This window comes from Carya illinoinensis, chromosome 3, assembly GCF_018687715.1.
Source record: "Carya illinoinensis cultivar Pawnee chromosome 3, C.illinoinensisPawnee_v1, whole genome shotgun sequence".
Classification (NCBI taxonomy): Eukaryota; Viridiplantae; Streptophyta; class Magnoliopsida; order Fagales; family Juglandaceae; genus Carya; species Carya illinoinensis.
In genome coordinates this window covers 7,591,190-7,605,193 of record NC_056754.1, presented here as the reverse complement: position 1 = coordinate 7,605,193, position 14,004 = coordinate 7,591,190, and the positions used below count along the sequence as shown (strand labels likewise).

The following is a 14,004-nucleotide window of genomic DNA, read 5'->3' as shown; positions in this document are numbered from 1 at the left end:
TCTGTATGTATATATGTTGTTTTGCTATATATATATATATGTATTGAATATTCAATATTGACGTTAGCTCTACGTACGTTATAATGATGATCTATTTGTTTCAAACATGAATATTTGATCAGTACCGGTGATGATCATGATTTATAATATACTGATCATCAAAAGCCATGTGCATGAATGAAGAATTACTGGCTAGACTTTAATTTGTGATCGAAACTGCATGCGCGCCTCCCTCGCCACCATATATCCAAGTGAGTTAGGCTTAAACCAAAGCACGAGTTGCGATGGCTGACATGCAATAATATAAAGCTGCACCGCCGCCGGATAACGACAGAATCGCCATTATTTAAAATAAACCAAGCCAGCTTGTTCATCACCCAGCTAGCTCTTTTCGTAGCAGCCGGCCAAGACATTTTCCAAAGTTGAAACATGAGTAAATACATGTATAATCTAAGACTACGGATAAATACCATGAGACAATTGTACATAGCAGCAGGAATAACAATTGACGAGGACATGAATTATTGTCATGTTAACCCTAAATTCTCTTAAAATAACCCAACACTACTTTATCATCAACACATTCTGAGTGGACCATCAAGAACTTATGTTAAGTACGTAACCAAAGTAGTAGTACTGTTGCTGTGGATGTGCATGCGAGTAATTAGTCATACACTAGAATATTGCACCACCAACCATTATATAAATAATAAATGATATTTACAGGTTTAGAGTGTACAAACTGTCTTGTACACCATTTTAAAAAAAAAGTGAGTAAATTCGAAACCCGATCACGTGAAAAAAATCAAATTTTTAATAATAAATTTTATTTTTTTTAAAATGAGTGCGCAAGATCGACTTGCACATGACTCTAAGATTATATATAGTATTACTCTCTATATATATATGATCATGTCCACTGCACACATCAAAACTAAGATGATTATCTTATTGAAACACAAAAAAGTATTATATACTTTATTCATTTTGGCTAAGAAGGAGAGATTTTATTTACAAATGATAGAAGTGGGCAAAAGGGAGAAATGATGAATTAGGTCGTGTTTGTACATGCATATGGTACCTGGCGATGGGTTCATCCTCTTACAACCAATAATCTCTTGAGATCTCATGACCTCACAAGAAAATACATGAAGTAGCAAAGCAACATGATTGGTTGTTGGGAGGAATTTTTGTGTGACCGCACGTGGCTTCTTGTAGCACATCATGACAAAGTGTACCACTTTAAGGCATGATATATAAAATTCATATGGAAAATAAGAATTAACGCGTAATTAATTATGATTTCTGTTTTATACAATTATTTTTATATATTTTATTGATATAATTAGTCAAAATAATTATTTTATATTTTAAAAAAATGACGTAGCCAATCACATGAGTTAAATGCGTAAAGATTATATAAAAGTGACTGTACATAAAATTTTTGATTAATTATTTAGCCATGTGATCAGAATTTCACGTAGAATAATTGTTGGCAATGAAAATCTTCCGATTTATAATTTAAAAAATAAATAGTTTTACAAGTGATACAATAGATCTACCGTCTATTTTACAATAAAATTAATTTTATAATCTCATAAATCATATATATCATGCCATGTCAGTTTATAAATTTACTTTTATATAATTCTTTTGTGATTAAAACATCAATATATACTGTATCTTTTAACCTACCATTCTTGAAATTATATATGCGTGGCTAAATATGATAGAAAATAGGATGTTAATATCTAATCATGAATCGTGGGTAGATGAATTAATCAAGACCGTTTGGATATAAACACTCTCAATCCATTTCATTTTATTATTATAATTTTTTAAAATTCTTATACAAAATATAATAAATAATTTATCTTTTTCAAATCATCATAATTCAACTTTTCTAAATTTTAAAAAAATAATAATATTATAACAATATTTTATTTAACTTTTAATTTTTATCTAAAATTATTTAATCTCATTTCATTGTCAAAATAATCTCTTAATCTTAACAAACTTAAAAGAATCCAACTTGATTATAAACAGATGATTAACTGGATGATCATTATGAGACTTGTTCATATATCTCCCCCATTAGTAATCGTATCAGCAATCAACAAACATTAATGAAGGTTGGGTTAGTGGGGTGCACACTTGGTACCGAGCTGAGAACACCTTAAAAATTTGCCACCGCCCTTTATGGGTGGGCGAGGCAGACAAAAAAAAAAAAAAAAAAAAAAAAAAAAAGGAAGCCTCCAAAAAATTAAAGGCAAGGAGTGTTACCGTGTTAGAGAGAAACCCTACCCATAGTCTAGAGAAAGAAAAAAGAGTAAATTTTTGGAGGGTCTTTTGGTTGAGTTGACAGGCTGAGCAATTGGGTTAGAAGGTGGTGCACTAAGCACCCACGCGCGCTCGTTAGCAAGGGACCCACAGGGTCACATCTATCGTGCGCCCGCGTTTTTCTCGTCCCCCTTGCCCTTCTCTGCATTATTTGCTGAAATTATTGTTTTTTGGGTTTCTTTCTTCCTTTTTCTTCTTGTTATTTTTTTGGACGGTGTGTTTGGTACGAAAAGGAAAGGAGTTAAATCAAAAGTAACCTACGTGCCAGACCCTAGCCGTTATTCTAGGACACTGTCCCTTCCCAAGGTCATCAATCTTCCCAAAATATCACTGTCATTGGGTTGGATGATAGCGATATTAGAAGGGTAAATTGGGTAGGATGCAAAGATATGGGTAATGATTTTCAGAGGTAGATAAGATATGTAAGTTGGGTGAGGGGCTATGGCTCCTCAAGTTGAGTTCTATCATTACTTTTAGGTCACAGAATTTTTCATGGCATACACAGTATTCTGCATCTGGTAGAAACAAAATATAGTATCGTGATGTCTATAAATTTTGTTTTCCAACAAACATGAGTTTGTTTAGTAAAACAAGTGTCGAAACTTGCATGGCATATGCACAGTAAAACTCACCACCCTCTTTCATCGTAAGTGCAGACAAAATAAAACATCATGTGTGCTTCAATCTTACTTTTTTTGGATTAGAGTGGGAAGAAAAGGAGAGGGTGGAGACGAGCCTATCTCCTGAATTTTGACTTGTGAATTTAGTGGGAAATGTAATATAATTTTAAATGTTATTCATTTCAAATATTCAAAATGCTTTACTTAATCTGACCAAAATAGTTCTAACATAATGTTTCCAACTTCTCGTCCAAATTATGATCCTGACATGATCCTTATGGGTTTGACAATTTGAAGTAATTAAGCATGAGTTTAGGTTGAAGGAAGAGGAAAGAAAAATGAGGGGAAATTTAAAAAAAAAAAAACGTGTCACATTAAAAAAAATTATATTTTGACAAAGTTGTTTAATAGTAGATAGAAGTATTTATTTCTGAAATTGTTGACACTACACATTCCTAAGCACGATAGTGGCCTTATTTGCAACATTTGACAAACTGAGAGAAACACATGATTGCAATGATGCAGCTTATGCAAAAGTCATAGTGAACAGGTTTGTGAAACATATGAAATTACTTATAAACTTACAGTAGTGAATGATGTAGTTAGTGATGGTAAATGTCTATCTAAAGTATACATAGTGGTAGGAAGGGTGAGGTAGGATTCCATTTTTTCTATCTGATATGGCAAATCAAATCAGACTGAACAAACAGAAATTAGTGTTCCCAAATGGATAATGATTCCAATAAGAATACAGATTTGGATCAGTCAAGTAGTTTATTGATAATGAAAATAAGATATTCATTTGCTTTTGGGTACAATTGAATCAAGTGGCAGGGGTCAATTTTCAGGTTGGAAAGTCCAGTTAAGAGCAACATTGACCGTTTATTATGATTTTTTTGTATGGTATAATATTCAGGTACAAGTCGACAAGAATAAGTAGTGATGTAAGCCTCCAACCACAAGCAAAAAGAAATTTAGGGAAATGGAGAAAATGGAAAATGGAACAGGAAAAGAACAATCACAAGACAAGAAAAGAAAGATGAGTCTAAATCTGTCTAATGATAATATTGACCATTCATTCCACTCATGACTAAATCAGACCCAACCCCAGTTGGAGAGAGAGAGAGAGAGAGAGAGAGAGAGAGAGAGAGAGAGAGAGAGAGAGAGAGAGAGAGAGAGAGAGAGAGAGAGAGAGAGGGCATTTGCATCAATAGGGTTTTGGCTCTGTATGCATTAGAAAGCTTTTCATTTTAGTGGAAGACTGCATTTCAAAGTACATCCATTTTCTCTCTTTTGATTCCCACCATCATCTAGCAAGAGTTTTGTACTCAGGTGACCCTAAGTTGAGTATCCAAGACTATAGCTAGCTAGTCCTCTCCATGTTTATAAATAAATCTACCAAAACTTGACCAAATTTCATGTATATATATATATATATGCTTGAAAACTTACCAGTAATTAGCTGATTGAATAATAAAAGTAAACCAGATTGACAGTAGTAGAACTGCACTTGATTTTCATCTGCAACTCTCTATAGTGCAAGCTTATCCTATGCCTTTACAGCATAGGTTACAAATGCTTTAACAAATTTTGACACGCAACATTTACATTTTGTAACGTAATGGCAACACCTAACACTCCTAAATAAAATACGACTCATTAAGAAAAGTAATAAGGAGAGACTCTTTTGATTGCCACTTTAATTTTTCCTATTAAAATCATGGCTAGCATTGTCTTAGTCATTCCAGACAGATATTCAAACCCTAAAAGAAGTGGCAGTGATCACAAGTACAAAGAAGAAGCCACCACTAAAAATTGGCTAACCTTTCCTTTGTTGCGTTTTACTTTCAACTAATAGAATCAATAGAATAATGCTCTACTTTCATTCAACTTTATAAAAGTATAGTCATGCACTAGTGCACTCATCCATTGCTAGCTTCAAATGCCGCTTTCCCTTGAACCATGAATCCTCTTGCAGAAATCGGACAGTTTGATCGATCAACGTTATAGGTAGCAGAATTAAGGTAGCATGGTTTCCGGTTAGCAGCAGTACTCTAATATTTAGTCAAGGAATTTACGTAGGTCTACAAGAACTATCGAAAAGGACTTATATTTTCACATATATATGCAGGACCCTTCCTGTAGTTCAAGGTGGCATTATTCCCTGTTAGCAGTACTCTAATATTTCACTTATATATGTAATTGATGTTTATGATTGTGCAAATTGACGTGAAAATGGCTGATCTTTTGTGTTTCGAATATTGGATGCTCTTTCAATATTTTAGCACTGTCCTTCGTTGTGATGGCCTGCGATTTTGTTTTATTGATCATCGACCAATGATTTATTACTAGAATAATAACTTTCTGCATATTGCCAACTCGAGATCAGCTGCTTGAGAAATGGACGTATATTTGGTAAAGGTTCACGTCATGACCATTTCACTTACCCCGAACTTCAAAGATTAAAAAATTAGTGGATTGGCCATTCTTTTTCTTAAGATACATTCCCCTTTCATGTAATGATTTAAGAAAGAAGAACTGCGCTTAACTTGATTAACTTTTTATTATGGAAGTTTTATGCAAACCCTCGTTAATTAAATAGCAGGTCATCGTGGACTATGATTAGTGCCTAAATATGTCAGATAGCTAGAGGAGGACCGGTGATCAAAACAGTGAGGGTCAAGGCCTGTTAATCTATCATATTTAGTCTCTCATACAAGTGGTGTTTGAGTCATCAAACTCAATATAATATTTCGTAGTTATGGATATAGTACAGAGTTTGCCATTCCCCCAACATCTTTTCATCGGTTTCCTTGCGTGTCAAATGGTTCTATTGGGTGTGAGTTTAAGTGAAAACCATCTAACATGTATGTACCTGGCTTGGCAATAACACAACCAATATTTTAGATTGACTTCTTTGAACTCCATTTAATTCTCTCCTGTGCTTTCCTTTTGCCAAAACATTCTCACATCTTAATAATTGTACTCCCCACGATATGAACTGCCTTTTTCTCTCTGATGTAAGCATATCTTTGATCTCAAAATGATTATCCACAACCACAATTGCAGCCCCCTATGCTTATATCTCTGTATCATGGCACGCATGGTTACATCTAACCACTACATGATAACCTATGGATTATTGTAGAGCTTCACGCATTTATCAATATGTAATGCCACTTTCTTTTTTGTTTTGTCTCTTTATTTTTTATTTTTCTGAGCAAGGTGATGCACATGAAAGGATCATGGTGTGCATGATATATATTCCAGTGGCCTGAGATTTACGAAACTTCCCCCACAGTTGCTAAGAGTGGGGCCATTCAACGCTTTTCCCATCCTATAAAACACCTGCTCTCCTCACGCTTTCCTCCCTCCTCAACACGAACTATATCAACTTCACCTTCCCTTCAAGACCCTGCATTTTCTATCTCTAGTTCTAGCCATGCAGCCTAGTGAGGTTACAGCTCTTCATTATCTAGTCCCTCCAAACCCATCTCCATACCCTTCTCAATTTAGCATGTCTCAGAGTTGCACACCCGGAATTCAATTCAACCAATTTTCTAGCCCAATATACAATTTCCAGTTCCCTCAAGCTCAAGAATTCAACCCACAATCATCATCTTTCAGCAGCAATTCAACTTCTGATGAAGCTGATGAGCAACAACTGAGTCTTATCAACGAGAGGAAACAAAGACGGATGATATCTAATAGAGAGTCTGCGCGTCGTTCACGTATGCGCAAGCAGAAGCACCTAGATGAGCTCTGGTCACAGGTGGTTTGGCTCCGGAATGAAAATCACCAGCTCATAGATAAGCTGAACCATGCCTCGGAGTGCCATGACCGGGTGGTTCAAGAAAATGCTCAGCTCAAAGAGGAAGCTTCAGAACTTCGCCAAATGCTCAATAACATGCAAATCAATAGCCCCTTCTCTTCCTTGAGAGACCTGGAAGATGTTCCCTGCAACACAGCTTACCTCAGAGCTGAGACATCAAACCAGTCCATCAGTACAAGTTCCATGGATCTGCTTGGCTAAATTAGATGGATGAAAAGTCCTAATATTATCCTCTCTCTTTTTGGTTCTTCTGTTTGTATGGAAGTGAACCAGTTTTTGGCTTGCTTTTTAAGCCTTAAGAGATTGCCGTTAAATTATAATAATATATTTTGAGCATTTTCTTTTGATTCTCATATATTTGTCTATAAATGATGCAGGCCTTCCAAGGGTTCTATACATAATAAATAAACAAGAATCTAAATTGTTATCACCATATTAACATTAAAAGTACTGCTTGTACAGCCAAAACTAGAGCATATTGCTGGCACCACCTATATGGAGAACTCTCGGAGACTTCGTCATGATCCTTCCATAGAAATTATTTCATGAGACATCGATCATGTACTGATCATCTGAAAACTGAACCAGTAACTAAGATCGATATGCAATATGAAAAGTTTTGATTATGTCAGGTGTGCTAGGGGGAACCAGTGGCTTTCGGTGTTGGGGAGTTGGACATGACACAGAAATAAAGGTGGTGAAGTGGGTTTTGGTAAACAAAACAAAAATTGCCATAAAAAGAAAAATATCTGGAAAAGCTTTCCACTGAATCCCAAATACTGTTTGGGACTTTTGAGGAACACCCTTGACTGAATGTAATAGGAAATTATTTAACATGATTCAGCTATGCAATTTATTCTGACTCAGGTTGGGTCCAGCAGAATTTGTGTTTCGGTAATTAAGCATAAGCTACATATTATTTTCTAGCAAGATCTACAGAGTTAAAAGCCTCAATATATATTTTTTATATTTTTATTTTCTTTTTGGTAATTAATCTTGTTCATTGCAATTTCTTTAATATGATCTGATGTTTGGACATCCTAAATTTATGTGAAATGTTATTCAACTCTCCGATAATGATTAAAGCACCCTCAGATAGTTAGATAAACTCCAAGTCAAACTCACAGCCTTGGAACATTAAAATTTAATTGGACTCCTAGCAGGAACATTGGAGTTGACTCTTGGAATGTTAGCGGGTCACAGTTTCATATATCTATACATATATATTTATATCGACTGTTCTGTTCTAAAATAACTTGCGACTGCAGTGGGGACAGTGAAGATGACAGATTATGCTCAGAGGTTAGAAAAAGGTATTTTGAATGAGAGAAGCTCCTCCTCTCCATCAACAAACATAACAACAATCTCCTTCAGAACCACTCACTATCTGAATTCTGGAGAGGAAAAGCTCAATTTTAAAACACTATATGGGCACCAACTACCAAGGTCCCATCTTGAATTAACATGTTAAGCATACATACGGTAGAAGGCATTGGGATCTATGCAACCATAGCTTTACAAGGCATTGGGAGTTTCTTAGGTTGTCAGGTCACGCTTGCAATGCCTCTATAAAAGTCGTCAAGGATCACCCAAAAGTAACAATTATACATTCAGTACTGATAGCAGTGGTACACTGTAAAGAACATGGTAACAAATGTCCTAATGTTTTTGACACATATTGAAGCCAAACTCTTTAGATGCTCTGGCAATTCACTTCCTAGCTCTTAAAACAAATACCAAATGTGTCCCTTTGTAACGCATCGCATCGCTGACTGCCACAGACAATATATGAAGTAGTACACAGCCCAAAAAACCTAAGTTGTAACATGCCATTCCAAGCAAAGTCCAAGATACATTCCAAGCCTATATTTCAAAATGACTAGTTAATATTGCAACCAATTTTCCTTAGAATCATTATAAGGGACAGTTTTCTCCCTTCCAAACAATATGAGATCCCATTTTTCACCTTCTATACTCAATCTGAGTTATTATATGAGTGAAACACGAGCAAAGTAAGATTATTTGGCAACACCTTTTCATTGTTTTAGACCCACAGGTTGTGTGTTACTTCTGAAATGTTATGATGTAATCATGCCTGAATTATGGTAATCATGGTTAAGTATTAGTTCTAAATATCTTACTCTAAACAGATTTTAGCCTGATATAATCATGTGAGAATCTAGGTCAACAAGATGCTTTAAATATGTTGTTATGGTAGTTTGGCCCTCTTAATTAACATGAACAGAGCCAAACATTCATTCATCCCAGAGAATTATGGTTATGTGGTGTCCACTGACTCATTTTAAGTGGGAGGTGTTGGATATTGGGTCTTTAGCCCGGCTAGATGGAACACCCATCATTAGGTCCAGCCCTTGTTGAAGTGAAAATCTTGTTTCACTGTGGGAGTGAAGCAAATGGGCATCATCCTCTCCTCACTTCTGTGGGTTAGTTTTTGGTAATTGCACAGAGGCAGATGACCTAAAACCAACTCATTTCTCAGTACAATGTTGAATCAGGAAAGTTCAGGTCAAGTTATTACAGCACCGTTGAATTACATTGTTGGTCATCATAATCATAAAATGATGTTTAATTCATCATTTCTTAATATACAACTGCAGGATACTAGAAATTGGTACGTGGAAAATGTTGTGAAATATGCTGCAATTATGATGAATAGTATGGAAAAGCAGAGAAGGAGAGAAAATAAAATAACATAGAGATTTAACGTGGTTCGACAATGTGCCTATATCCACAAGAGTGAGCGGCTGAAATTTTCACTATGAAAAAGTAGGGTTACATTATGTGTATTTGACTAACCCTAGCTGTAAAAGGGTTACATCGTGTGTATTTAATGTGGTTTTGCTCCCCTAGGACGTTCTCTAGATATATATTCCACTCGATACGAGCCACATAATACAATAGAAAATTCAATTAAATTTTTAGAGTTCAATTTCAATATTCATAGAAAATAAATAAAATGTTTTTGGAATCAAATGAAACAAATTACCAGATATTTTAATTAAAAAAAATTCTTAATAGAAGTCTTACATTACACAGTTTTACCTAATCAATATATAATTTATCATTTTAAATTCTTATCTTTCTATCTAAATGATTAGGGTTTGGGTGTTGAGAATAGTAGTGAAAAAATAGGTAAAAATTAATAATAGAATATTAAATAATAATAAAAAGTAATTAATAGTAACAAAAAATAGATAAAAAATAATAATAAAATAATAAATAATAATAAAATATATTAAAGTACTTTCAATATCCAAACAGATTATATCCAACTAGAAAAGCATGTGCAAATACAAACAGTCCACAGATTTCTGCATCTGATGGGGGCCCAAGTGAGCCAGCCCAGAAAGCTGAGCCGGCAACATCTACCAAGCGGTACTACACCAAAACTCTGGTCAAGCAGATCTAGGGAAGAAAGTCAGCAACTAAACCCGAAGTTGAAGCTCCTAATGGTCCACTCAGTCCCCACAATCGAATTGTTTATTCAACGAACACCCATCTTGGATTATTGTAATAAAGAATCCACCCAAAATCGATTTCTTTTCGACGCTCTCTCTTCCTATCCTAGATCTGGCGCACTGTCTACCGCATTTGGTCTAACTTTATAGATATCATTCCGATTGAGGCTCAAAGAAGAGATCTTTGATCCGATGGCGGTCGCTGTCCGAGGAAGCCGTGGCGGTGGGGCATTGGGTATCGGTGGATTGAGCTTCCGGAGTTTCTTCTCGTACCGGATCTTTGTTTCCGCCATGTTCTCCCTCCTCTTCATCGCCACGCTCTCCGTTCTCCTCACCACCAATCCCTCCACTCCTCAGCACGACTCTGTAAGGCACTCCCTTTCCGTTTTCACTTTTGTTTTTTGCTAATATTGGAGAGCAGCAACAAAGTAATAGTTTTCGCTATATTACAACACAATCTTTATAATTCCCCTTGAAAATTTTCTCAATTAAGCTAAACCCAACTCGCATTTGGGTTTAGCTTAATTTAGAAAGCCCTCTTCATTTAGAAAAACAAAGATGGCTATTTAGCAATTAGACAAGACCCACGTTGACCTTATGAGTGTTTTGATGCAGACACTTCCGACAACTGGGAATGCGTACGTGCATCGAACATTTTTGGCATTGAAATCCGACCCACTTAAAACGAAATTGGATTTGATACATAAGCAAGCGAGTGATCACATTACGCTTGTGAATGCGTACGCTGCCTATGCGAGGAAGCTTAAGCTTGAGATTTCTAGGCAATTGAGGATGTTTGACGATCTAGCGCTGACTTTCTCGGATCTACAGATGAAGCCCACTTACCGGGCATCGTTGTTTGAGTCCGACGGACCAGTGGATGAGGATATTTTGAGGCAATTTGAAAAGGAGGTGAAGGATAGAGTTAAGACTGCACGGTTGATGATTGCAGAGGCGAAGGAGAATTATGATAATCAGTTAAAGATACAAAAGTTGAAGGATACAATCTTTGCTGTTAATGAGTTGCTTATTAAGGCGAAAAAGAATGGGGCATCTGCAAGCTTGATTTCTGCAAAGTCGATTCCAAAGAGCTTGCATTGTTTGGCAATGAGGCTTGTAGAGGAGAGGATTTCTCACCCTGAGAAGTATAGGGAGGAGGTGTCTAAGCCAGAGTTTGAGGACCCGAGTTTGTACCATTATGCTATATTTTCTGATAATGTGATTGCAGTATCTGTGGTGGTAAGATCTGTGGTAAAGAATGCACAGGAGCCTTGGAAACATGTTTTTCATGTTGTTACGGACAGGATGAATCTTGCGGCAATGAAAGTTTGGTTTAAGATGAGGCCGGTGGAAGGAGGTGCTCATGTGGAGGTGAAGGCGGTAGAGGATTACACTTTCTTGAATTCTTCATATGTGCCAGTATTGAGGCAATTCGAATCATCAAAGTTGCAGAGGTCTTACTTTGAGAGCCAGGCAGAGAATGCTACAAAGGAAGCTAATAACATGAAGTTTGGGAACCCAAAGTATGAATCAATGTTGAGTCACCTTCGCTTTTATTTGCCAGAGATCTATCCAAAATTGCACAAAATCCTATATTTGGATGATGATGTTGTGGTTCAGAAAGACTTAACTGCCCTCTGGAAAATTGATCTAGATGGGAAAGTGAATGGGGCTGTTGAGACCTGCTTTGGGTCTTTCCACCGCTTTTCCCGGTATTTGAATTTTTCGCATCCTCTAATTAGGGAGAGGTTCAATCCTAAGGCTTGTGCTTGGGCTTATGGGATGAACATATTTGATCTTGATGCTTGGAGGTTTGAGAAATGCACAGAGCAGTACCATAACTGGCAGAACTTTGTGAGTGAATAATCCCTTCCACTTTGACATCTTTGTATCTGTTCGCCAGAGGAATTACACTTTTAGCCCACAAACCATTACATGTTTTTCCCATTGCATTCCAACCTATTAAAAGTTTCTTAGCACCGTAAACTACCTATATTTTTCAATTTTCACCATGAATTAAGACTTGACCATTAAGATAAACTAAAAATTGGCCACATGGTCCATCAACATGGCCAATTTTCTAAACCTAGCACGTTTTATTCAAGAGAACTGCTAGGACACAAAGAGATTACACAAAGTAAACCCACAAACTGATGTGGTTTCATGAAATTCATTAAATCTACTTTATAATAAAAGTAACTTTACAATCTGACGTATCACATCTAGCCACATCAGTTTGTAGATTTACTTTTGTGTAATCCCTTTGTGACTAAAGTATTTTCCTTAATTTAATTTGTGGGTGTGAATTGTTGACTCTCACTTGTGTTATGTGATTAGAATGGAAAAACTAATTGTACAGTTTAATTTGGTAGAATTGTTGACTCTCATTTGTGTTCTGTGATTAGAATGAAGAACGCACCTTATGGAAATCGGGTACTCTTCCGCCTGGCCTGATCACCTTTTACTCAACAACAAAATCATTGGACAAATCCTGGCATGTGCTAGGGCTTGGCTACAATCCCAGCATTAGCATGGATGAGATCAACAATGCGGCAGTTATCCATTACAATGGCAACATGAAGCCTTGGCTTGACATTGCTATGAACCAATATAAGAATCTTTGGACCAAGTATGTGGACAATGATATGGAGTTTGTGCAGATGTGCAATTTTGGCCTCTAATTGAATGGCAGTACTTCTCCATCATCGATCAGGTAACATGAGAAATGAATGCCAGCAAGGGTCCATATTGTGCCATCTTATTCTTGCCAGTTCTAATATCTGTATTAGTTAATCTGCGGTGATATTGTCGTTATTTTTTATTCAATGGTGAAGTGCTACTCAACATTTTTGGTTTTTGATGTTCTGTTAGCGGTAAGCTGTCGGGCAGGAACTGTAACGAACCATATTGATTATATACACACATAAATTATTCTTTTGAAGAAAAATATTTTTCCAATTTTTTTGTTACTCGAAACATGGCTCTATTTTATTAGAAGATTCTGCATGCACTAGCGCTTCCAATTTTTCAGGTGACTGCGGGTCATCTCTTTTTGTTTGTCTAAAAATGCCTCTCTAGTGATTCAGTGGCTGAAAATTCTCTTTCCAATTTCAGTACAAGCTTTTTACGTTCATATTTAAACATGGATTTCATCTTGTAGTGTATTTGACAAGATAACAGGCACTACTTAACTAAATAACAATTTGGAAGGAAAAAAAAAAATCTATCATGTTTCTTGAATGCATTGAGGTGTTTTTTTATATACTCTCTGTGTACATGAGCGTTGCCTATTTCATTTGTATTAATTAAGCTATTTTCTTTCTTATATATATATATATAATCCATCGTTGGGTACTCTGCCCATACAGAACTGAGAAGTTACAGCTAGTTGAGATTAGGAAGTCAGCATTAGATTCTTCTTTGTTGTTTTCAAAGAAAACAAGAATGTGCTGTAGGGTCAAAATCGAGTCTTCGCAAAGTTGGCATTGTTTTGATGAACTGATACAGTTAGAAAAGTGGATCTGGGAGGTAAAATCAACATTTTTCCAATTCAAAGTTAATTGGCTTTTATGCTATCTTTGTGTTGAGATGATTCTAAGTAAGCTTACAGCCTGAAGAAAACCGGGCTCAAGTCCGTAATCCAAACAAGGAATTATTTTATTTTATTTTTTATTATAACGGGGGAACTATTCAGCCCTTAGCACTCATCCATGGAATCTAAATCTTCAGAGAG

General features: G+C 36.0%; 2 protein-coding genes across 2 annotated transcripts; both read left to right on the top strand.

Moving 5' to 3' along the window:
* The first annotated feature begins 6,320 nt into the window (after nucleotides 1–6,320).
* On the top strand, nucleotides 6,321–7,145 carry LOC122305549 (basic leucine zipper 43-like). Its single transcript, XM_043118145.1, has one exon. It carries the CDS (start codon nucleotides 6,403–6,405, stop codon nucleotides 6,991–6,993), a length of 591 nt encoding a protein of 196 aa, XP_042974079.1. The 5' UTR covers nucleotides 6,321–6,402; the 3' UTR covers nucleotides 6,994–7,145.
* Nucleotides 7,146–10,218: 3,073 nt separating this feature from the next.
* On the top strand, nucleotides 10,219–13,211 carry LOC122302986 (probable galacturonosyltransferase 9). The gene is made up of 3 exons (XM_043114495.1): nucleotides 10,219–10,637; nucleotides 10,887–12,125; nucleotides 12,677–13,211. The coding sequence occupies exons 1-3, from the start codon at nucleotides 10,464–10,466 to the stop codon at nucleotides 12,950–12,952; spliced, it is 1,689 nt and encodes a 562-aa protein (XP_042970429.1). The 5' UTR covers nucleotides 10,219–10,463; the 3' UTR covers nucleotides 12,953–13,211.
* Nucleotides 13,212–14,004: the final 793 nt, after the last annotated feature.

Excerpts from the sequence above, each read along its gene's own strand:
- LOC122302986 (XM_043114495.1), top strand. The coding sequence starts at position 10,464 with ATGGCGGTCGCTGTCCGAGGAAGCCGTGGCGGTGGGGCATTGGGTATC. Across the intron at positions 10,638-10,886 it reads CCACTCCTCAGCACGACTCT|ACACTTCCGACAACTGGGAA; the intron begins GTAAGGCACTCC and ends GTTTTGATGCAG. Across the intron at positions 12,126-12,676 it reads ACCATAACTGGCAGAACTTT|AATGAAGAACGCACCTTATG; the intron begins GTGAGTGAATAA and ends TTCTGTGATTAG.
- LOC122305549 (XM_043118145.1), top strand. The coding sequence starts at position 6,403 with ATGCAGCCTAGTGAGGTTACAGCTCTTCATTATCTAGTCCCTCCAAAC.